The following is a 24,886-nucleotide window of genomic DNA, read 5'->3' as shown; positions in this document are numbered from 1 at the left end:
GATAGCTACTTAAAAGAACATGCATACTAAGTCGCTCGGTTGTGTCTAACTCTGTGACTCTATGGATTGTAGCCCGCCAGGCTCTGCCCATGGGATTCCCCAGGCAAGGATACTGGAGTGTGTTACCATGCCCTCCTCCAGGAGATCTTTCGTATCCAGGGGTCAAGCTCACGTCTCCTCTGTCTCCTGCAGTGGCAGGCAGGTTATTTACCACTAGTGCCATCTGGAAAGCCCTAAAAGAATAGAAAGTGTTAAAATAAGTGTCTAATGAAATTTAAGCCAAACAAGGCCATTTACCCTGCAGCTCTTCCTTTAACATTTCTGGTATTCTTAACTATAAACTAGAGAAAATTAACTAGTTCCTAGACAATATTTTTAGTTCCTTCCAGTTCCATGATCTGGAAAAAATGACTTTTTTTCTTTTTAACTCTTACTGCTCTTCTGAGCCTCCTCTCCAGTAAACTTCCCTGTCCAGTGGAAGATAAAACAGGCTCAAGAATTTCAAAAGGAGAGGCTAGGATGAATGGAGGAAGTAGGATCAACATGTGTACACTACCACGTGTAACACAGGTAACTGGTGGGAAGTTGCTTGTAGCACATGGAGCCCAGTCTGGCGCTCTGTGATGACCTGACCCTCTAGGGACAGGATGGGCGGAGGGGAGGGAGGCTGGAGAGAGAGGGGATATATGTATATTTAGAGCTGATTCACATTGCTGTGTGGCGGAAACCAACAAACATCGCAAAGCAAGTTTCCTCCAACTAAAAAAAAAAGTAAAAGAATGTCAACAGAACAACTTTCGAAGCAGTACTCTGGGGAACAGAACTGTATTCTGCCAAAATCCACGTGCTCCACCCCCTTGGGGAGAAGAGGAAGCACTTGGAGTGACTGGTGGATGTTTAATGCATGTGGTGCTTCTTGGTAAGCAATACAGTAGAATAAATTCATTTTTCCCAAGCTCGGTCACCAAGAATGACCTTAAGAGAGTAGAACATAAGACAGAGACATCTTTACACGAGAGGAGTGGCAGAAGAAACATGGCTTGATGAAGTTTCTAAGCATGGGATGCTATCAGCAGAAGATAGAGCATCAGGGCAGGAAGCTAAAGAAAAAGGGCCCCTGGGAGACTTGTGGAATGGGATGCTGGGGGATAAAATGAACAGCTATGAACTCTGAGTGCTCAAAGGACCTCAGAGAGCGCCTGTGCTTCCCAACCTCCTGTTCAATATAATTTTTCATGAATTACTGCCAACACACATTCTCATTCACATATGATACCTGTTGCATTTTCCTTTAAAAATACTAGAAATCCAGAAATGGTTTAAGACAAATATGAACTTTAAGAATTTACCATACCCATGAATATTTGAAAAATAAAAAAATATGTATCTGAGACAAATACATAAAATATTTTAACAGGCAAAGACACAACAGCACAATCTTTAGAGACACCAACATACGTGATGATGAAATTCACAGGGCCCTGTCAATATGCAGTACAAGTGACACTCACCTTAAGTAGTGTCCTTTCGTTGTTTAGTTGCTAAGTCATATCTGACTCTTTGTGACCCCTTGGACTGTAGCCTGCCCCTCCTCTGTCCATGGGATTTCCCAGGCAAGAATGCTGGAGTGAGTTGCCATTTCTTACTCCATGGGATCTTCCCGACCCAGGGATTGAACCTGCGTCTCTGTGTCTCCTGCATTGGCAGGCTGGTTCTTTACCACTGAACCACCCTTTACATCTAGACTAAAGGTTTTTTGTTTCTTTAAATATTCATTTATTTTTTTATTACAGGATCATCCTGTGAGGCGAATGGACTTGAGTTTATGGCAAGGGGGCTTAGCTGCTCTGCCTCATGTGGGATCTAATCCCCGATCAGGGATCAAACCAGAGTTGCAAGGCAGATTCCTTACCACTGGACGACCAGGGAAGTACTGTCTAGGCTAATGTTTAAGCTTCTCAATGACATTGTGCCCCAGGTTCCCTCTTCCACAGTCATCCTGAAGCCACCAGTTGAATCATTACAAACCTCTGAAAAACTCTGGGGCTCTTAAGAGTACTTGTGAATATTGATGAATTGAACTTTTTTTCAGTGGGAATGTTATCCAGATGGAATTATCTTTTAAGATCCATCCTATGCATTATATGAGAATGAATAATTTTACTTCCAGTTGAGTTTCCTGCTTCATGATTTATTAACAAATGATTTATGAATGAGGGCTTTATGTTCAGTCATCTTGACTCTTGGCAGGTTGGTGGTCTGATTCATTCTCAGGAATTAGATGATCAATTCAATTGTGCAGATCTGGTGACCAAATTGATTAGACAGCAAATGATCAGGTCAAATATAAATTACCATTTAGTATAAACTACTATGACAATTTTAAAATGGAGTTGACATCAAATGCTTAATAAAGTGTTCAGTATAGAAAAGGACACAACAGTTATTCTCTAGCATCAGACTCACCTGGATGTCAGACTCAGGAAGGCCTGGGTGGGGCAAGAGAATTTGAATTTTTAACAAGTTCCCAAGGGCTGCTGCTAGTTAGGAGATCACACTTTGAGGAGCACTGCTGCTTAAAAAAGAAAAGAAAAAGCTATATTTTAGTTGAATTTAACATATCAAACAGATATGAATTATAACAATATTGTTCAGCCACCCCTGAAGCCACTCCCCACTCATGTGGGGAAAAGTCACCCTCCACAGCTCCCTACTGTCTGTATAATTTAGCCCAAATGTTTTCAGCTCAGTTCAGTTCAGTGTCTCAGTCATGTCTGACTCTTTGTGACCCCACGGATTGCAGCACACCAGGCCTCCCTGTCCATCACCTACTCCTGGAGTTTACTCAGACTCATGTCCATAGAGTCAATGATGCCATCCAAGCATCTCATCCTGTCACGCCTTCTCCTGCCTTCAATCTTTCCCAGCATCAGGGTCTTTTCAAATGAGTCAGTTCTTTGCATCAGGTGACCAAAGCATTGGAGTTTCAGCCTCAGCATCAGTCCAATGAATATTCAGGACTGATTTCCTTTAGGATGGACTTGTTGGGTCCCCTTGCTGTCCAAGGGACTCTCAAGAGTCTTCTCCATCACCACAGTTCAAAAGCATCAATTCTTCAGCACTCAGCTTTCTTTATAGTCCAACTCTCACATCCATACATGAGCACAGGAAAAACCATGGCTTTGCCTAGAGTATGGGCTAAAATTCTCTCCTGCCATTAATATCTCAGCCACACCCACCCAGTCTCCCCCTTTGGCAATTTAAGTACTTTGGAGCTCCTGTCTTTCGCATCTTCCATCCACCTCACCATCAGATTCCCTCCCCACCTTTTCCACTGGCTGGCTGCTCTCCTGTGTTCCTTGAGCTTGTGTGTGTTCATTTGCTCACTCGTGTCTGACTCTTTGCGACCTCATGGACTGTAGCCCACCACCCCCACTCCCACCCCCAGGCCCCTCTGTTCATGGATTTCTCCCAGCAAGAATATTGGAGTGGGTTGCCATGCCCTCCTCCAGGGGATCTTCCCCACCCAGGGATGGAACCCAGGTCTCCTGCATTGCAGGCAGATTCTTTACCATCTGAGTCACCAGGAAGCCCTCCTTCAGCTTAGGGATGTGCATTAAGATGCCCTCCTTCAGCTTAGGGATGTGCATTAAGAGAACTGATCCTCACCTCTGTGCCCTGCTGCATTCTGCTGCCTGTAAGGCTAGGCCAGGTCTTCCTTATCTCTGTATTCTACTACCTAACAGTGCTTCTAGGACAATAGGAGCTTGGTAAGTATTTATTAAACAAATGAATGGATAAACAAAAGACAGAAAATAATTGTAGAAAAGGATCCCAAGAGACAGTCTAATCATAGGCCCACAAATCCTAGGTAGAATTAATAATACGGTGGCATTTTATTGATAAAACTGAGTCACTGGTTAGACCATTATTTGAAAATAGCTTACAGGAAAACAACAACAAGGATGTAAGTGGGCTGAATTGTTTTGTTTTTTGAACTGGCATCCCGCTGTTCTGCATCTGAGTGGAAGTCCACTTTGCAGCGCAACCTAACTGGCCCAGGTCTGACCCTTGCACGCCTCCCCAGAGCCGCGGGCGTACCGGCCTCTGGAAGCCTCGCTGAAGCTCCCCAGGGTCCAGGCTGCCCCCAAGCCCAGCTCTGCCCTGAAGCCCCTCTGGAGTCTCAGGCATCCAGGACTCTCTCCTCCCTCAGAGACTAGTCGGGCGCTCAAGTTTTTCTCTCGAAATATTTAATGGGTAGTTTCCCCTTGCTTCTGTTTCTGGATTGATAAAGAGGAGAAAAAAAAAGGAGTTTTTGGTTTTTTTTTAAACTACAGAAAAGATAATAACAGCGGACTGTAGATCTGGCTTTACTTTTTAAATGCTATCGAAGTTTGTGTTTGGTCGTGGTGGTTTTTCTTCATCTGACGGCGATCCGGCGAACTTCTCCTTGGGGGAAATGGCGCGCCCGAATCCCGCCAAGCCCAGCCTGAGAGCTCTAGGATTTGAGGGTAATATTTTAAATAAAACCTCGACAGAGACAAACACGAAGGAAGCGGTTCGTTCCTTAAGTCAAAGGAATCTGTTCTCATCGAAGCGCTCGGTCTGCTGTTTGTAACCAGCGTTCAGAGCAGGATTTTTAAACACGAAAATGGATAAAAGAAAAGAAAAGCTAAATCGCGCGGTCTGCCGACTCCTATTCATTATTTCCAGCAGCATATGGGACCATTCTCCTACTTGTCCTCGCCCTTTCTTCCGCAAAAGCAAAAGCAACCAAGCCTGTCCCGCTTCATAGCAAACCCACTCTTTGTGCCCGAGCAGTACCTCGGCCACCGCTCCCCCTCCCGCCTCCTCCTTCTCCCGCCCGCCGCCGACTTTCGCTCTGGGAAGCAGGCGGCGGGCGCCCTTTGCGCCGGGAAGCCAGTGCAGCGATTGGGCGACGGTCCCTGAGCCTCCAGTTCCGCGTCGGTTTCAAGGCTCCTCCCTCCTGGTGAAAGACAGACTGCGGGGCGCCTGGAAACCGGTCGGAGGGCGAGCGAGGGAGAGGAGAGCGGGCGAGTTGAGGGATTGACACAAATGGTCAGGCGGCGGCGGCGGAGGAGGAGGCGGAGGCTCAGGGGGGAGCCGAGGCTGCTGGGTTGCCGAGAGTTGCGCGCTCTGCCCGGCAGCCGCCACTAGCGCGGCGCCGCTTGCCAGGAGCCAGCTAGCCGAGGGCCAGGAAGGCGGGACGCGACCCTCGGCGCGCCCGAGCCACCCGGGCTCTCCCCGCAGCCCCGCGCTTCATGAATCGCAAGTTTCCGCGGCGGCGGCGGCTGCGGGACGCGGAGCGGGAGCCGGGGGAGCGGGCCGAGGACGGCCCGGGCTCGACGGAGGGCACCGGCGGGGAGGAGATCGCCCCGGCCGCAGGGGGAGCAGCCTCCAGCCGCGCCACAGCCAGCCTCAGCCGAGCGGCGCCAAGAAAGGAGCCGAGAAAGTATGGCTGAGGAGGAGGCGCCTAAGAAGTCCCGAGCCGCCGGGGGCGGCGGCACGAGCTGGGAAGTTTGTGCCGGGGCGCTCCGCACTGTACCCGCGGCGGAGGGGAGCGGGGACGCGGGCAGCCGCCGCCGCCCCCGGGCTGACTCCCGGCGCTGGGCAAGCCGGTTACTACTACTGCTTTGGCTGCTGGAGGCTCCGCTGCTGCTGGGGGTCCGGGCCCAGGCGGCCGGCCAGGGGCCCGGGCCGGGGCAGCAGCCCCCGCCGCCTCAGCAACAGCAGAGCGGGCAGCAGTACAACGGCGAGCGGGGCATCTCTATACCGGACCACGGTTACTGCCAGCCCATTTCCATCCCGCTGTGCACCGACATCGCGTACAATCAGACCATCATGCCCAACCTGCTGGGCCACACGAACCAGGAGGACGCGGGCCTCGAGGTGCACCAGTTCTACCCGCTGGTGAAGGTGCAGTGCTCCGCCGAGCTCAAGTTTTTCCTGTGCTCCATGTACGCGCCCGTGTGCACGGTGCTGGAGCAGGCGCTGCCGCCCTGCCGCTCGCTCTGCGAGCGCGCGCGCCAGGGCTGCGAGGCGCTCATGAACAAGTTCGGCTTCCAGTGGCCCGACACGCTCAAGTGCGAGAAGTTCCCGGTGCACGGCGCCGGCGAGTTGTGCGTGGGCCAGAACACGTCGGACAAGGGCACCCCGACGCCCTCGCTGCTGCCCGAGTTCTGGACTAGCAACCCCCAGCACGGCGGCGGAGGGCACCGGGGCGGCGGCTTCGCGGGGGGCGCCGGCGCGTCGGAGCGAGGCAAGTTCTCGTGCCCGCGCGCCCTCAAGGTGCCCTCCTACCTCAACTACCACTTCCTGGGAGAGAAGGACTGCGGCGCCCCCTGCGAGCCGACCAAGGTGTACGGGCTCATGTACTTCGGGCCGGAGGAGCTGCGCTTCTCGCGCACCTGGATCGGCATCTGGTCGGTGCTGTGCTGCGCCTCCACGCTCTTCACCGTGCTCACCTACCTGGTGGACATGCGGCGCTTCAGCTACCCTGAGCGGCCCATCATCTTCCTGTCGGGCTGCTACACGGCGGTGGCCGTGGCCTACATCGCCGGCTTCCTGCTGGAGGACCGCGTGGTGTGTAACGACAAGTTCGCGGAGGACGGGGCGCGCACCGTGGCGCAGGGCACCAAGAAGGAGGGCTGCACCATCCTCTTCATGATGCTCTACTTCTTCAGCATGGCCAGCTCCATCTGGTGGGTGATCCTGTCGCTCACCTGGTTCCTGGCGGCCGGCATGAAGTGGGGCCACGAGGCCATCGAGGCGAACTCGCAGTATTTTCACCTGGCCGCCTGGGCCGTGCCGGCCATCAAGACCATCACCATCCTGGCGCTGGGCCAGGTGGACGGCGACGTGCTGAGCGGGGTGTGTTTCGTGGGGCTCAACAACGTGGACGCCCTGCGCGGCTTCGTGCTGGCGCCCCTCTTCGTCTACCTGTTCATCGGCACGTCCTTCCTGCTGGCCGGCTTCGTGTCGCTCTTCCGCATCCGCACCATCATGAAGCACGACGGCACCAAGACGGAAAAGCTGGAGAAGCTGATGGTGCGCATCGGCGTCTTCAGCGTGCTCTACACCGTGCCGGCCACCATCGTCCTGGCCTGCTACTTCTACGAGCAGGCCTTCCGGGACCAGTGGGAGCGCAGCTGGGTGGCCCAGAGCTGCAAGAGCTACGCCATCCCCTGCCCCCACCTCCAGGCGGGCGGCGCCCCGCCGCACCCGCCCATGAGCCCCGACTTCACCGTCTTCATGATCAAGTACCTGATGACCCTCATCGTGGGCATCACGTCAGGCTTCTGGATCTGGTCTGGCAAGACCCTCAACTCCTGGAGGAAGTTCTACACGCGGCTTACTAACAGCAAACAGGGGGAGACCACCGTCTGAGACCAGGGACTCAGCCTGTCTCCAGCCCTCGGCCTGGTCCCGGCCACCCCTTGGCCCTATGGAATCGTGGCCAAGTCTGGCTACTCTCCCTAGCCATTCACTGCTTTTAACAAGGCTCCTGCAAAAGCTTTTGTTCCCGGGGGCGCAGGGACCCGAGGGCCCAACTGCCAGAGGCGGGGGGGATGAACAGACCTTTCTTGCTCTGGTACCAGGACTGTACGCTTTTATGACTTGTAAATAGCCTGTGTAAGATTTTTGTAAGTATATTTGTATTTAAATGACCGTTCACGCGTTTTTCTTTTACTCTCCTTGTTTGTTTGTTTAATTTTAATTATTTCGGGCGGTTTGACCATTTTTCCTTCTAGCCCTTTTCAGAGCAGCACAGAGAGAAAACCACAGCGCACCGCTGGGAGCTTCTGCGAGTGCTGGCGCGCCCCTCCCTGCAGCGGGTGGGGAGAGCCTGGGCCGCGCTTCCTGGGTCTCTTCCCCGCTCCGCTTTCTGCCCCCTCCCTCCCCTTCCTTGCTGGGGTCGGGACTCTTTCAGGTACCGAAATCACAAAGCTTCCACATCGGAAGGTGGGCCCCGGCCGATCCCAAGTCTGCCCTTATCCGGAGCCAGATTGCCAAGACGGGCCCTTAGACTATCCGAAGCTGAAATTTTCACTGTCCAGAACTTCCCCGGCTTCTAGGAGGCCCACGGATGTGGGCAGGGGCAGCCCCGGGCTCCTTGGCTCAGGCCTCCAATGCCCAGACACTCCCTCCTTCCAACCAAGTTGGTTAGAGGGTGAGTGGGGTAACCAATGCCAAACTTTTTTTAAGTCTCATTTTTGGTGGATGAGCTCATTTCATTCTCTAGCGTCTAAAACCTGGTATGGGTTTGGCCAGCGTCATGGAAAGATGTGGTTACTGAGATTTGGGGAAGAGGCATGGAGCTTTGTGTGGGTTGGGAGAGACTGAAGATAGGGTTATAAAACGCTCATTCTAATTGTATACGGATGCCTGGCAAACTGCCTCTTAAGATTGGGAGCACCCGTGTTTAGATTTACCTTTATGAAAAATGGAAACATTAGGTCACCTGGAAAGCTTTGTTAAGGAGCTGATGATCTTTGCTTTCCTTAACAGGAGAGCAGGACGGTAAACTGAATATGAAAACTTGAAGGAGATTTCAGTGTAATGGATGTCCTCAAAAGGAAGTGGTACTTTCTTATTTTCAATCAAATAATAATTAGACATATGTCAGAAACTTTAAAATGTACATTGTACACTTGTACAATTGTAACATATTATTATGATCACTATTCAACAACACATTCTGAGGGAGGAACAATCCACATCACTAATAATAACCTGGGAAGATTCCAGGAAGTAAAGGAGGTGGAATAATTGATGGGATTAGCCACCGAAATAAACAAAATATGGGCATGCATGCTAAAGGGAGAATGTGTGCTGCAGGTCTACTGCACTAAATCCTGTGTTCCTTTTTGGATTTATAGAACTGTGCCCAATGTAATCTTTCAAAGCCATTGAAAAATATTCACTTTAATTCTCTGTGAAAAAGAGGAGAAAAGCAATCTTCCTGATTGTATTGTTTTAAACTTTTAAGAGTTTTATCAAAATGCCCGTACTTAGGACATAAATCTATCTATGTCTGTCATACCCTAAAATGACAATGCTCGTTGAATTTGGTATGCATTTATTCTGTTCACTATCACAAAATCATCTATATTTATAGAGGAATAGAAGTTTATATATATATATATATATATAATACCATATTTTTAATTTCACAAATAAAAAAAATCAAAGTTTTGTACAAAATTCTATGGTTTTTGCGCCTGAAAATAACAGAGCTGGAACTGTCTGCACTATGCACTAGCTGTCTTTACATTTTATAGTGTCTGTAGCCAAACCCACAGTATATAAATTCAGGAATTCAATGAAAAAGTCTATCTTTAAACCTTCAGACCAGTCTTTCCAAAAAATTAACTGACTTCCATTGTAGTGATTGATGATGTGAGGTCCCTAGAAAAGATCTATTTCCATGACGGTAACAATATGACAGAAGTTTGCAAATTATTTCCTTACCTAGAGAAGATTATTAAAAAGAAAACTCTAATTTTACTATAGCTTTTTTTCTGTAAAGAATAAATTTACATAACTTTCTGTAATATGGAGGTTGATTTTTAAATCATCAACCATCATCTTTGTCACAATTTTTATGAGGTATTATCTTATATTTGGATATTCCAAAACCATAAACAGGCAATCAATAAATGGTTAACTGACTGTGTGTTTATAAGCATTTTAAGCAGCAGTTAGGTGGATAAGGCTGTTTTGCTGTTTGTTTCTGAAGACCCATTTTTATATTGTTCAAAGAACTTGCCCTAGAGGAATTATCTGGTTGGTTTACTCTTAGAATTTATATAAATGTATAATATGTAGAGTGTATATAAGCATATATCTATGTCTATGTATAAAATATACACGCTAATTTTTATAAATTAAAGATACAAAGTTTACTTATATATTTTACAGTATGGAAATAAGGTTATGAGAAAAGGAGAATGCCAGATGGAAAGCCTCAAATACCTTTGAAAAATAAGACTCTTATCCCTTTATACACTAAAAATACCTATATTAAATTTTCCCATGAAAACATTTTGTGATAAAATGACAAGGGGCTGAAATGAAGACCTTTAATACAATAGAGTTAGTTTCATGGTTGTAAGGCAGTTGTCACATAAGTCATCATCATCATTTTAAGGCAGATGAAAAAATTAAATCTAACTGAAAATAAGAACATTCAATTTTAATCACCAAGGTGCAACTTTATGTTTTTTTCTTTTGTTACATTAATCTAGTATTAGGTGATATTGAAGAAGTTTTTATTGTATGAGCACACAAAAAATAACAATGCTTAGGCTAAATTAAAAATATCTTCTCACTAGATAATTCAACAGATAATTTTTGGAAAAAAATTTAAGATTATTAGTCTATATCCAAATAATAAATATAAAGCATTCTTATTAAAATGATGTAACTATAAATTTAATGCAGACAGGTTTTATAATGCTAGCTTTAAGCAATTTTAAAAGACATTTTTAAGTCATCACCAGGCTTTGTTTTTAGAAAACAACTTTTAAATTGTGTAGCATATAAAAAAGCCAGTGTATTCTTTTGTTTCTTGTAACAGTGATGGCAAAATAAGACTTGCCTGAAAAACCATAAAGCTACTGGGAATATGGTCCCATTAATATGCTGTTTCCATGACAAACCCTATTTTCAGATTATTTGGTTTGCCTATTTTGTTTTTTTCAGCCAGCTATCAATTGGAGTCAATTTCCCCCTTACGGTGTGTGTGCTTGCCTCAGCTTTTGTAGTAAATCCATGCATAGTATGAAAGCTTTCTAATGCTCTGTTTTTTAAAAAAAGCCAGTTTTTACTTACATTTTGTGGGGGGCAGAAAGTCATATTTGTAATCTCAAAGCCAGTCAGTGTCAAACATATGCAAAACAGCTGGCCTGAATTTTTCAGTCTGTCTGAGGCAGTCACTTGTTAGCCTGAGTTGGTCTTGGTTCTTTTGTCTCCTCAGAGCACTGAAGCCTTCCGCTTTAGTTGCATCATTCTCAAAGTCTAGCAGTGAACTAGGAAAGGAGACCACAGTGAAGAGTTGGTGGCCAATTTAAAAAAAAAAATGCCTAAACCACAAACCATCTCAGGACTTGAGTGACTTCAGATCACTTTCCATGATACCCTGTTTCAATCCTGGTACATATTTATTTTTTTAAAGGATGTCTTATTTTCCGTGTGTATTTGTGTTCATCTTCAGCTGCTCTTGCTTTTATTGCTTTCTCATCCATCTGTTGGCTGTAAGCCAGATTTTTATGTAATGTACATGCAATTAATTGAAACCAGTGTTATGGCACTGGTTAGCTCTGATACATTTCTGATTATAATGTTCTGTGTAACTGGGGCCTAAGAGATAATCAAAATGTGATCATTACATATGTCTTGAGGTGGACACTAGTCATATTGTCAATAAATACTTCATGGAATATATTAATACAAACATAAAAGTCTTGCAGGATTAAGCTGTAGAAATCAAAATAAGATGTGGACTACATATAAGAGTTCCCCAGTTAGATTACTAAAAAGGAACTGTGATACAACCTTAAATTCAAGACTTATTTTAAGACCCTTACATTTGAAATGGGATCTTACAAGGGAAGTGCCAAACATGATAAAGTTAATTCTGGTGACTACTAGGATTTATATCTATATTTGGAACTGTTGGCACATACCTTTAGAATTTGAGAAACAAGTCTTTGAGCTTCATGATTCAGAATTCTGTAAAACTTATGGGGCTTAAATATTTCTATTCAGCTTGGTCATAACTTTGACAATATGGATAAAATCATAACTATAGTGACAAAACAAATTATTGGTAACCTGGTGATAAAAAGAGAGACTCCAGACTAATTTTCTTAAGTTTTATCATGATCTGTGGTGACAAGTGTCTCTACTCCATTATAGAATCAAGTTCCTGTTTAATAACAGTTCCATTGGGGACTTTTGTTTATAAGTTGGTTTGGGAGCCTAATAATGGATCAAGTAAAAGGATTTATCACAGAAATCTTTCTCAAGTAATGGATAGGATCAAGTATAATCTATATATTACAATGAACATATAATAAATATTCTGAAGGTTATCATCAGTTTTATAAGTCAAGCTGATTCTTAAATTTGTTTGAAAAGATAATATAACATTTTCTAAAAGCAGTTTCTCTAAATAAATCCTTTTAAGATAGTGATATTCTAAAAAGGTATAATTTTGAGTGATTAAAACTGAATTTTCTAAAGGAATCATTAATACACTAGTTGAATGTCATATTATATAATTAATAATCCTAAAAGCAAAGTATTAGAATAGCATTGATTTGTACATTTTATACACACATGCTACTTTTTAAATCAGTTTGCTTGAAGATAATTTTTAGCTTTTAAAATTGGTAATATACATATTTCATATAAAGATGATCTCAAGAAATTTCACTCACCATATAGATTTTCAAAACATGTTCACAGGACTAGGGTGATTACCATGAAAAGGAAACGCTATTGCTGTTTCGAGATAGTTCTCAGTGGCCTGGATTTCTTACCTTTCCTTTTTAAAATCCAAGTATCCTCTAATTTGTGGATATCTCCATGTTTCAGATCTCTATACCTGTTTGAATTAAATTTGCAGGGGAATAACTGCAGGATCCCCCCATAGACAAAGTGTGGCCTTTATTTCTTTTCAAGTTGGCAGCGTGTCCTTGCTTAAATGAAGCACTCAGAGACAGAATGTTCTCTTGCCCTTGGAAATGCTCATCTTCACAAACGCAGCAGCAAATACCTGGAAGTCATATAGGCTAGTTAAATTATATTTCAAATGCCAAGTGCTACTTGATTGTTATAAAACATAATTTTTTTACTTTAAAGGGAGATTTAGATACTGTTCTTGACCTTATCTTTCCAGCTCTTGGAAGATGCTTTCTAAAAATTGTCTTCAATAAATATTCTGTCAAAAACTCATAAGTCAGACTGGGTCCCACTGTTTGGGTTTGTCCAGGACTGAGGAACTTCTCGGGATGTGGGATTTTCAGTGTAAAACCAGGAAGGTCCTGGGCAAACTGGGATGATGGGTCAAATTGTGCTCCCAAGATAGAGTCAAAGCTGTGGCAGTCACCACATTAATGTGCAGCATTAAAACTATTAATTAAAACTATTCCACTGTAGTTTTAGCCTCATTCATTCCTGGATGAAAAGCCAGTGAATACAGCCCTTTGTAACCTGTCTTGACAGTGAGAACCAATCACCAGAGGCTGAGTGGAACGTGAAGGTACGTTGGAGCAAACCACACTGATATCTTGGCCATTCTCTCTTCTGCCTCCTAAAGAAATGGAGCATAGAGACAGAAACTTAAGTGGCCACTTAGAGCCCTGTTCTTGCTGCTTATGAAATCAGGTCAAGTAGCTATTTTTATAAAAGACTCTCAAAAGTATTCCTTTGGAATACAATGTTGTTGTTTTTTTTTTTTTTTTCTGATTGATGTTAGAGTTTATCAGATTGTAAAGAACTGTTAGACTTTTGCATATGGTTTTATTTCTTTTATTTTGCTGTCAGTACAGTCCACTGTAATGAGATTACAAACTCAAGCAGGGATTACCCCAGTGGCCACACATCAACACTTAGCTGTCATACTTCTTCTCAGAGGTAAATAGGTTTAGAACCCATGTTTTCCCCCAAAATGAAAAGTTGTATCTACAGGAATGAAACAGAAGTAAATAAATTTAAAATTCTACAGTGATTATTGGGAGTTGGAAGAGGTAGGGTATGGACTGGGCAATCCATGGCATTCACATTTCTATTTGCATGAAACTCTTCAAATTGGTCTACCCCTTCTTATATTGACTTCATCCTTCTTGTCATCCTTCTGATTCACCCATTCCTATCAACCTTCTTGTAAATACACATAAATTTATGTGTAAATACACATAAATTTTCACTGCCTTTGTTACTGAACCAAAACACTATTCTTGCTATCTTTAAATTAAACTAGATGTAAGGAAATAAAAAGATGTGCAGATAATGTAATTATTTCAGGAGATACCTACACATTTGACTCTAAAGCCAAAGTTCTCAATAGGGAGCAATTTTAGCCCCAGGAGATATTTGGCAATCATAACTGGGGGTAGAGTTACTACAGGCATCTAGTGAGTAGAGGCCAGGCAGGATACCAGGCATTTCACAATACACACAGCAGCCCCTAACAACCAACGACTATCTGACTCCAAGTGCCGAAGTTGAGAAACACTGCTTTACAGGAATACTTAACATTGTGAATACATATTTTTAAATAATTAAATGTTACATTTATGAAATAGGATTGAGAAAAATATGGATTTACTTGTGCCTACAGCATAGGCTTTACTTTTGACTTGCAAACATTGTAAACACTGATAAATAGCCTGTGACATTGTATCGCAGTCATAGTCAACGTCTTCATCTGCTTAGGCTGCTGTAACAAAATACCAAGGACTGGGTGGCTTAAACAACAGGCAGCTATTTCTCATACATAGTTCTGAGGTCTGGGAAGTCCAAGATCAAGATGCCAGAGACAAATCTCCTTAAGTAGGGAACCTTCCCTCCAAATACCTGGAGGGGATTTGGGGATTAGGATTTCAACATATGAATTTTGGGGGGAAGCAAACACTCAGCTCATAACAGTCAATAAAACAAATGCTGCTTTTATTACTTCAATCTAGGCAAGGACACAGAGTATCATAATTTTAGTGGGAAAAAATCTGTGAGTTTATTGGAAAATCTCTTTAAAGTGTTATTATTATGCTATTATTCTACATATTTCACATTTCCAGTTTCTTTACGCAGGTCCCTGCATCGCTGAAGGTTCCTCTACAGAGGAAGAACCTTGGCCTGGGAGGCTGAACTCCTGGGTCCAGTCTGGACTGGGCTAAGCACACTGGAGTTCCTTGAGTGAGTCTGACACACAGGATTTCATGAGTCGAATGGAGACACTAATGAAATAATAGACTGCAAACCCTCTTGTAAACAGTGAGTGAAGTGTGAAAGTCACTCAGTCGTGTCCGACTCTTGGCGACCCCATGGACTGTAGCCCACCAGGTTCCTCTGTCCATGGGATTCTCCAGGCAAGAATGCTGGAGTGGGTTGCCATTTCCTTCTCCATATAAACCGTGAAGCTCTGTACAAATGCTAGGGGTTTCCACTCTCTCTCACACTGAGCTAATTAAGGAGGAGATGGAAACAGCTTGAAGACTCTTAGCTTTGACTACCCGCTTCTCCTCCTTTTGTAAAAGGACGTTCCAGTCGCTGAAGGGACTCAAGGAGACTGCGGGTCTTTCTGCAGTTTTCTTGGTCACACACAGTCCTCCAGCTTTATCACTACACTTGGGTTCTCCGGGACACACACAGGATTTTCCCCAGTTTTTATGAGACTGTGGTTCAATTTAGGATAAACTGGTCTGCAGTGCCTACTGCACTGAATGGGGTTGAGTCCTCATGAGGAGAAAGAAGGGTTTTATTTGAGGGGGCTGGTGTAGGGCGAGAATTCGGCTGCAGGAGTGATTGAAGGTCAGAACCGTAGGAGGATTAACAATATGTTCCAGGTCCCGAGGTGACAAACTCACAGGCAGACAATCTGGATTGGGAGCCCTCTCAGAGCAACACAAACGCCTCAGGAGCTGTCAGTTCATTCATTCATGGCGCTGGGGTAGGCGTGTGAAGCAGCTTGAGATAGTCTGCTTGATGTCCTCAAGACAGACAGGTTGGGGTCATTTGGCCCTGGAAGCAGTGAAAAAGAAAGGGATATAATGCAAGCCAAAGCCAACCAATCTTTCTCAGAACTGAGTCTCATGGGAGTAGATAGAGTGGTAGCTGAGTGGACACATCTGGTGAATGAGGCCGTAATCCTGAGTTGGAAATGTGACCTTTCATCTTCCTCTTTTTTTAAAAAAAAAAAAATCAATTTCAAGATAATAGACTCGTGGACACAAAGAAGTTGAATGTCATCTTGGAAAGAATTTTGGATTTGCAAGACGTGGTTTGAATCTCAACTAGCTTTTAGCCTCAGATCCATTTATCTCAAATGATAGAACTAACAAGTTTTTACTAATTCATATGGTTGTTGGGAGGATTAAAGAAATAAGGTATATAATGGCATCTTAAGCAGGTGGCTCAGAGGTAAAGCCTCTGCCTGCAGTGAGGGAGACCTGGGTTTGATCCCTGCATGGGTCAGGAAGATCCCCTGGAGAAGGAAATGGTAACCCACTCCAGTAATCTTGCCTGGAAAATTCCGTGGGCTACAACCCATGGGGCCACAAAGAGTTGGACACGACTGAGAGACTTCACTTTCACTTAAGCACTAGATCTACAGATGTTAGCCTTTCCTCTCCTCACTGTATATTTCTTTTCTCTCTTTTTCTTTATTCTTGCCTGGAGAATCCCATGGAGAGAGGAGCCTAGTGGGCTATAGTCCACAGGGTTTGCAAGGAGTAGGATACAACTGAAGAGACTTGGCACATACACACTTCTACCCATTATTCTCCCACTTCCCCTCTTCACTCTTCTCTCCCATAATTCCCTCCCCTTCCCTTCTTCCTTCTGTAAGTTATGTTTATCACTGATGGAAATTGAAAATGCATAATGCAAACTAATATATTGTTCCTGCATCCTCTTTTCAGGCTAAGCATGTGTTACAAGACTTCTTCAGATAAAGATTAAGTTAATGGGCAACCTTAAGGTTAAATGACACAAATAAGGTTCTGTATGTTAATCAACTAGTGATGTTGCTCCTATAACGTAAGTGCATTTTTCTGCTTTCCATACCCACCGTGGGATTCACCGTTTCAAATTCTGTTTCTTTGTGGATGCTAACAATTCTGACCTAATTGGTAGGTTGTACACTTGGGTAACATGGCAGCAGTTCTTCAGGGATACTCTAAATCATGACCAGGAAGAGAATCACATCTTCCTTTTAGAAATAAGCTCCTCTACCAGACTGCTGACTAATTGAATTGCAGGAGTCCTTTGTCCCTGTTGACTATATTGCCAAAGGGAGCTTGTTGGATAGTGGTTGTGAAAATGTTCCTTTGATATTACTGGAACATACTGAATATATTTTAATGCCTGAAGTGTAGCAGGGTTGAGGGCTTATATGGGTGCCGTTGTTCATTTCATTATCTCATTATTTTTTAATATAGAAAGGGCAGCTGGACATTCTAGTGCCTTGGTGACCCCCCAGGATCTAATGTATCACTTTCTTGTCGCTGCTGTGACAAATTACCATACACTTGAAAAATACAAATTTACTGTCTTAAAATTCCATTGGTCAGAGTGTGACATTCCCTGGGCTATGAATATCAAGGTTTTGCATGGCTGTGTTTCTTTCAGTAGGCTCTAAAGGGACATCAATTTTCTTGCCTTTTCCAACTTCTAGAGGCTGCTCCCATGATTCTTGACACCCCTCTCCCACCCTCAAACCAGCAATACTGGATCGTCTTTTCTCTCACTGTCTGACTCTCAGCAGCTGGGACTGGTCCCCTGATTTCAAGGCCACATATGACTAGATCAATGCAGGACAAGGCTCTGAGAATTAGAGTGTTTGAATTCCACCTGCCACATCTATGTTTAGCTGTTGGAACTAGCTAGAGGATCTTTTTTTTTTTTTTTAAGAAGTATTCCCATCATATCCTCATTCTTTACAATTCCAGTTTTTAGAAACTGTCTTCCTAAGCTCTTTCTGTCCCTCATTTTGTCCTCTCAAAGTATGTTTCTGTCAGTGGTCAATTCCTTACTGATTGCCTTACACCCCATTTTCTGTTAAGTAGGCTGCACATCAGTTCTCATCCTCTCATTCTACCAGATTCCTTTATATCCAGATGTCATCTTTCTTCATGTTTCTCACTACATATCCTCTCGTTTGCTACCCTTTTTGTTACCCTATATGTCTTTTCAATACATTTCCCTCTAGATTCATGTTTTATGTCTGTACCAGAAATAGGTCAGAAAGTGACAATGACTGACTAATATCAAACATCTTCTTCCAGGTGAACAATAATATAATCCTACTATTTTTTTAATTGCAGGTGATGAAACTCTATGGTTTTCATCAGAAACACACCTGTCAAAATGATTGTCGTTTTGCCCTTTAGTGAAGGGCTGGATGTGGGAAACAGTTTACCTAATTCACCCCATTTCAGACTAATTTGATCTGTATTTCTAGCTGTGACTAAAGATTTTAATTCTTTATGATGTTACCACCATGTTCATAGAGAAAATTTTTTCTCATCTTTAAATTTAAACATTTTGTTGAAAAAGAAAAATTTCAATTCCCTGGGTTGCATTTTTAGACAAATTCAGGTAATGAGCCCGCCTGCCCTAGTTTAAAATGTTATGTTGACATTTTTGGAGGAGAAATTTTTCTAGCATTACAAATGCATCATTAAAAATGTTCTCTAAAATATGACTTTTAGCCTACACTAGAGACAAACTGCAAGATTTTTTTTTTTCTATCTAGACTGTTATGGCTAAAAGTACATATTTTCCTCCCATATGCATATAAATATGTCTGAAAAAATATGCCTTTTTCAGCAAGTTATTAAGAAGAAGGATTTCAAATATTCATATTTATTGCCAAATATGCATTATTTGCAAGCATCTGAATTTTCAGGGATAATATAGGGATACAGAGAATTTCTCAAAATCAATAATGAGTTAGCATGTACAAAGTTATGATCAAATACATCTATCATTTATCTCTTTTAAAATTTACACCATTCATCCTCTCTATATTTTTTCCCAAGTAGAGATAATTTTATGAAAGTTCATTTGAATGCAGCAATTGTTCTATAAAGAGATTTTTAATAATATACAGCTTCATTAGAGTCAAGTTGAATTAATATGGGAGGTATAGGTTGTGTTTGAAGATCTCAGATAAGGCAAGTTATAATGAAAACTCATTCAATGCTAACTGAAATAAAACTACATGATCCTCAAAACATGCAATATTTATCAACGATGGTAATGGATTATTAGAAATCCTTAAAATTGAGTGTACAGTAGAACCACTCAAGGAGCTTAATAAATATGAGGGTTTGGGGCATCATTTTAAGAGACTCTGACTTGGTTGGCCAGGGGAGGGGGTTCCCAAAGCTCCATTCTAGTGATTCTGACACAGGTGGTTCTTGAGTATATATATTTGGCTGCGTTGGGTCTTAGTTCTGGCACTCAGGATCTAGTTCCCTGACCAGGGATTGAACTCAGGCTTCCTGCATTGAGAGCGCAGAGTCTTAGCCACCAAACCACCAGGGAAGTTCCTCGAGGTGTTTTTATTGAAACATTCAGATTAGGCAAAGTTAAGGGAGTGAGTATTAATAAAAGACAAATAGTGCTCAGTCCACGAAGAGAGCTAGCTTGGAGAAGAATGCCCTCGCAGACCAAGTCGGGTAGTGGGAGCGTGGGTGGAACTGGTGACCACATACACAGAAGTTGCCAGTAGGACCCTCTGCTCTACCAGCCTTTCTCTCAGTTTTTGATGGGGACAGCTGGGGTTTCTCAAGCTTGTGTGAAGGGTTTAACAAGCACAACCTCAAGACAAGTCCCTAGCCCTTTCTCCTATCTACAAACTTCCTTTTATCGAGACAGTGTAGAAACTTTACTGGACTCAGAGCCTGAAAACTATAAGAACTAGCTTTTTAGAACTCTGAGTAAGTAGGGAGGTGACGCATCCTGCTTGCCTTTGTCCCTAAAGATTGACATTAGAAACAGCCAGGTGCCAGTGTGATGTGTCCAGCAGGCCCCTCTTCAAGGCCAGGTCTAAAACTCTTATGAGTTTGCTTGTTTGTTTGTTTTAAAAGGATAGGGCTTTAATTCCGTAGTGAAGTGAAAGTCGCTCAGTCGTGTCTGACTGCAACTCCATGGACTGTAGCCCGCCAGGCTCCTCTGTCTATGGAATTCTCCAGGCAAGGATACTGGAGTAGGTAGCCATTCCCTTCTCCAGGGGATCTTCCTGACCCAGGGATCAAACCCAGGCCTCCTGCGTTGCAGGCAGATTCTTTACCTCTGAGCCAGAGGTTAACTTAGAGTGATTCCTTTATTAACAATCAGAATCCAGTCAATTCACTGATCATGAGGTAGGGAAGGAGAAGGGTCTCCTTCTCTCACTTACATACAGCGTCTGACAGTGACACGGAGAGGGAGATAGAACAACAGGTGGAGGGTTGGTGGGCAGGCAGAGCAGGGATTTCAAAAGGCTCCTGTTTCCCCTCAGCCTGGGGCCTTCCTTTTCAGCTGGGCAGCAACTGGCAGAAGCTGAGCATGGAGGCCTCTTAGGCAACTCAGCTTCCCATCCATTCTGATTTTGTTTGTTTAGGTTTTTTATACAACTGGCTTCTTAGAAGGCACTTTCTTCCCAGGGAATTCACTAATCAAGGTGATACTCTATTTACTTCCATTAACAAAGCCTTATGAAAGAGCAATTCATTCATCAGCTAAGAAATGTGATCATTTCCACTGTTGTACCTGAGTGCTTCAAAGCACCCTCGTTGTTGCTCACATCAATTAAGCCAGGTAACTGGGAAATATGAGTAACACAGGACTAAAATATATCCCAACTGATTTTACAAGATTAAAAAAAACTCCACCAAACCCAAGATATCTAAAGTCATGTTGTCTCGAGCATGTTAAGAACTTGCTTCATAGGGAAGAATAATAAGTGTTACAGAGGAGAGGACGGTCACATCTTTTTAGAATGAACTAATTTTATTCCATACAATTTACTGGAGCTTGGAAAGTTCCAAGCGGCTTCTTCCTTTGTGCTGGGAATATACCAGAAAGTAACACCCCTCTCGGAAGAGTGAATGCCATGTTAGCATCCAGCAAAGGAGTATGCAGGCTTCCCTGGTGGCTCAGTGGTAAAGAATCCGCTTGCCAATGCAGGAGACTTGGTTTGATCCCTGGGTCGGGATGATCTCCTGGAGGAGGAAGTGGCAATCCACTCCGGTATTCTTGCCTGGGAAATTCCATGGACGGAGGAGCCTGGCATGTTATAGTCCGTGGGGTCGCAAAAGAGTCGGACACAACTGAGCGACTAAACGACAACACATGGGAATGTGGAAAACAATTTTTGATCAACATTTTTATTATTCAAGTGTTTTTGTGGTCTAAGTAAAGATGGATATTAAATTTCAAAAATAAATATTAGATCAAATGAATTACCTATGCTATTGTTGTTGTTTAGTCACTAATTTATTACTTGTACATAGTCTTAATACTTAATTCAAGGGACAGCTCATGACTAAGAAGGAAAAAATGTCATTAAACAATCATCCCCTCCAGTTAGCAAACTGTACACATTTCATGGCTACAGAAAACAAATTTTGATGAGTTTTAAAGAAAGTTACAATAGAAAGTACCTGAAGTAAATAGAGATGGTTGAAGTGATAATCAGTTAAAGCCTTTTACAGGAAAATAAAATTGACCTCTCTCCCACACACTCCACTTCCCCAACTAATTCTTTCAGTCTTTTTCTATTGAGATGTAATTCACATACCATAAGTTACACTTTTAAAAAGTGTAAAGTTCAGTAGCTTTTGATATTCCACAAAGTTATACAACCTCACAACTACCTAATTACAGGATATTTTATCACACCAAAAAGAAATCCTGACCCCTTAGCAGATCTGTATTTGCTTATTCTGGATATTTCATATAAATGGAACCATCCATGTGGCTTTTATGTCTGGCGTCTTTTACCTAGCATAATGATTTCTAGGTTCATGCATGTTTTAGCATGTATCAGCACTTCACTCCTTCTTATGACTGAACAAATTCCACTGTGTGGATATAACATATTTTGCTTATTAATTCATCAGTCCATAGATACTTGGGTTGTTTCCACTTTGGTATATTAGAATAATGTTGCAATGAATATTTGTGTACAAGTTTCTGTGTGGACATATGTTTTCAGTTCTCTTGTGTATACTTTTAAGAGTGGTGCTGGTTCATAGTAACACTATGTTTTGAGGAGCTACTAAACTGGTCTCCAAAGTGGCCTTCCCATTTTGCATCCCTGCCAACAATGGATGAGGGCTCCAATTTCTCCGCATCCTTGCTGAGACTTGTTATTGTCTTTTTTTGTTACAGCCATTTTAATGAGTATGAAATGGTATCTCACTGTGGTTTTGATGTGCATTTCAATTTTGCCTCTTCCAATGTTTTGAAATTGATTCAATGGTAAAATAAAAAGAAAGGAAACTCATGATAGTTTTCATACCTTCAAATAAACTGAAAAAGGAAATTCTAGGGTTAGAGTCTAGAATTGGTTCATAGCTTACCTATTTCTTTATATATAACTCTATTAATAAAAGGATGCCTATAGCTTATCAAAATGTATAACATAAACATAGGAAAATATAAAACATTGCTACAAGTAATAGAACTGTGTTGGGTGAGTAGAAACTTAAAATATGCAATGGATATATTATAAGGGTTTTTTCCCAGGTGGCGTTAGTGCCAATGCAGGAGACATAAGAAACTCCAGTTCCATCCCTGGGTCGGGAAGATCCCCTAGAGGAGGGCATGGCAACCCACTCCAGTATTCTTGCTTGGAGAATCCCATGGACAGAGGAGTCTGGTGGGCTACAGTCCATGGGGTTGCAAAGTCGGACACAAATGAAGAGACTTAGCACGTGGGCACACTCCCTAGAGGACGGTTAAGTTTTTGTCTTTGAGCTTCCTAGGAACCAGAGTAAAGTGATAAACTATAAAATTTGTAACGTTACAAATTAATGCCACCGGAGCATCATTATTTTCAGCACGATCCTTCCAGTGTCAAGGAGAGGCTAAATCCTGATGTTCCTCCCACTGCTGCCTCTTCCAGATGGCAGAAGACCTAACACCAGCCTCTGAAGTCCTGCTGCCCAGCAAGCCATCTCCGCTCCCTCTTTGTCCTGCCCACCTTTTCCACTGAGGAAATCTAAACACAGGTCTTCAAGGCCAAACTCCTATGCGATTGTTTTTTCTTGGTAGATCCTTCAAAACCCCCAGACAGAATTACTCTTCCTTTCTCTGCTCCCACAGCACTTTTTTTTTTTTCCCACAGCACTTTTTAAGCAGCCACTATATAGACTTTCTCTGTGTCATTTGCTTAGGTGTCAGTCTTCCCTGGGGGACAGTGGTGGGTTTCACAGGTAAGAAGTTGTCTTCATTTTCCTGTCTTCAGTGACTGTCACAGAGCAGATCTTCAACCAAGGGCCCTGTGCCAGCTTGATTTTGTCAGTCAGTCCTGACTTCTCACCCTCCCATAGACACACCTCAGTCTGTCACTGTCCGTCTCTAGAAGTGATCCCCAGGGTGAAAAAAACGTCTCCCAGATTTTAGCCCATCAGGGTGCTGAGTGCCCATCTGCTCTGGAAACCGGGTCTTCCTCAGCTTTCACTTTCTAATCTAAATGTGAGCCTTTATTTGTATCCCTGATAAATGTCATCTTGTTCCCGGCAAGAACAGACAACTTCATCTTGCCAGACCAAATCAAAAAATCTCAGTGTTAATTCTGTCATGTGCCACATCTGCTCTATCAATGAGTTTGATGTCATTGTGTCTGGGAGGATAATGTGAAATATATGCATTTGCCTTTTTAATTTAATTGCGGACTTTGTGCCAAAAGAAAAAATGTCCAGTCAGTCTAATTTTTGGTTGGGAAATTTTTTTATTGTCCTTCTAATGCAAGATTCCAAAAAAAAAACTGCATTCCTCTCTCCCACCAACCTTCATCAAAACTTCAAATAGATTTGGGAAAATACGTCATCATTTAAAATACATGTTCAGTGCCTGATGACTCCCTAACCCTTACAGACACTCTTTTTTTCTTGGTGGTAATTTTGTAAAATTTATTTTTAATTGGAGGATAATTGCTTCCAATGTTGTGTTGGTTTCTGCTGTACAATAACATGGATCAGCCACAAGTATATATATATATGTATGTATATATATATATGTCTCCCCGCCCTCTTGGACTTTTCCTCCCTCTCCCCCATCCCACCCTCTAGGTCATCACAGAGCACCGAGTTCCCTGTGCTAGACGCAGGTTCCCACCACCTGTCTATTTTATACGTGGGAGTGTAAAGGCTTCAGTGCTGCTCTTTCAATTCATCCAACCTCTCCTTCCTGCCCTGGATCCACAGGTCTCCAGTGTCCCAACTGTGCCCTCCAGCACCATCTTGTAATTCACCATCAGAGAGCTTGCCACAGCCCACGTCATAGCTTGTATCCATGTCTCTATCCCTTACCCATCTACAGTCTCAATATCTAGATTTTACTCCACATCTCACTAGCTTAGCACATTGCCTGGCTAAAATTTTATTTGAGTCAAATCTACGTTAGATCAATTAGATAATACGTATAAACACTATATTCTTTTGTGTGGTTCCACCACTGACTGGATCAGTCACTAAAAAGATGGGGTATGTTATCTCAAAGTAACATGTGACATTATTTCAGGGAAAGAAAGGCAGTCAGCAGATCACATTATTTCTCTGATAGCCACATTTCAGGTTCCCATAAGCTAATCAAATTCTGACTTACATTCAGCAAAATTGTAAACCTCCTAAACTGCGGAACATAGCAATATATCAATAAACAAAATGTCAATTTGGAATGGACACTTTTCAAAGTGTATTTGTTGCCCTGAAATGTCTCCATAACTCTAGGCTGCAGTGCTGAGTTTCAAAGTTGGGGCATCTGAGGCACTATTCAAGGGGTTTTATTCCTGGAGCAGGAAGATCCCCTGGATAAGGGAATGGCAACCCACTCCAGTATTCTTGCCTGGAGAATTCCATGGACAGACCAGGGAGTTGCAAAGATATAGGCACGACTGAGCGACTAACACTTTATCCTCACATTC

At 43.1% G+C, this 24,886-nt stretch overlaps 1 protein-coding gene across 1 annotated transcript; it reads left to right on the top strand.

The window, feature by feature from the left end:
• Positions 1–4,346: 4,346 nt before the first annotated feature.
• On the top strand, positions 4,347–7,689 carry FZD1 (frizzled class receptor 1). Its single transcript, XM_070471840.1, has one exon. The coding sequence runs from the start codon at positions 5,476–5,478 to the stop codon at positions 7,405–7,407; it is 1,932 nt and encodes a 643-aa protein (XP_070327941.1). The 5' UTR covers positions 4,347–5,475; the 3' UTR covers positions 7,408–7,689.
• Positions 7,690–24,886: the final 17,197 nt, after the last annotated feature.

Source organism: Odocoileus virginianus, chromosome 1 (assembly GCF_023699985.2).
Source record: "Odocoileus virginianus isolate 20LAN1187 ecotype Illinois chromosome 1, Ovbor_1.2, whole genome shotgun sequence".
Classification (NCBI taxonomy): domain Eukaryota; kingdom Metazoa; phylum Chordata; class Mammalia; order Artiodactyla; family Cervidae; genus Odocoileus; species Odocoileus virginianus.
The sequence above is the reverse complement of the archived record's forward strand: the minus strand, read 5'-3'. Positions and strand labels throughout refer to the sequence as shown.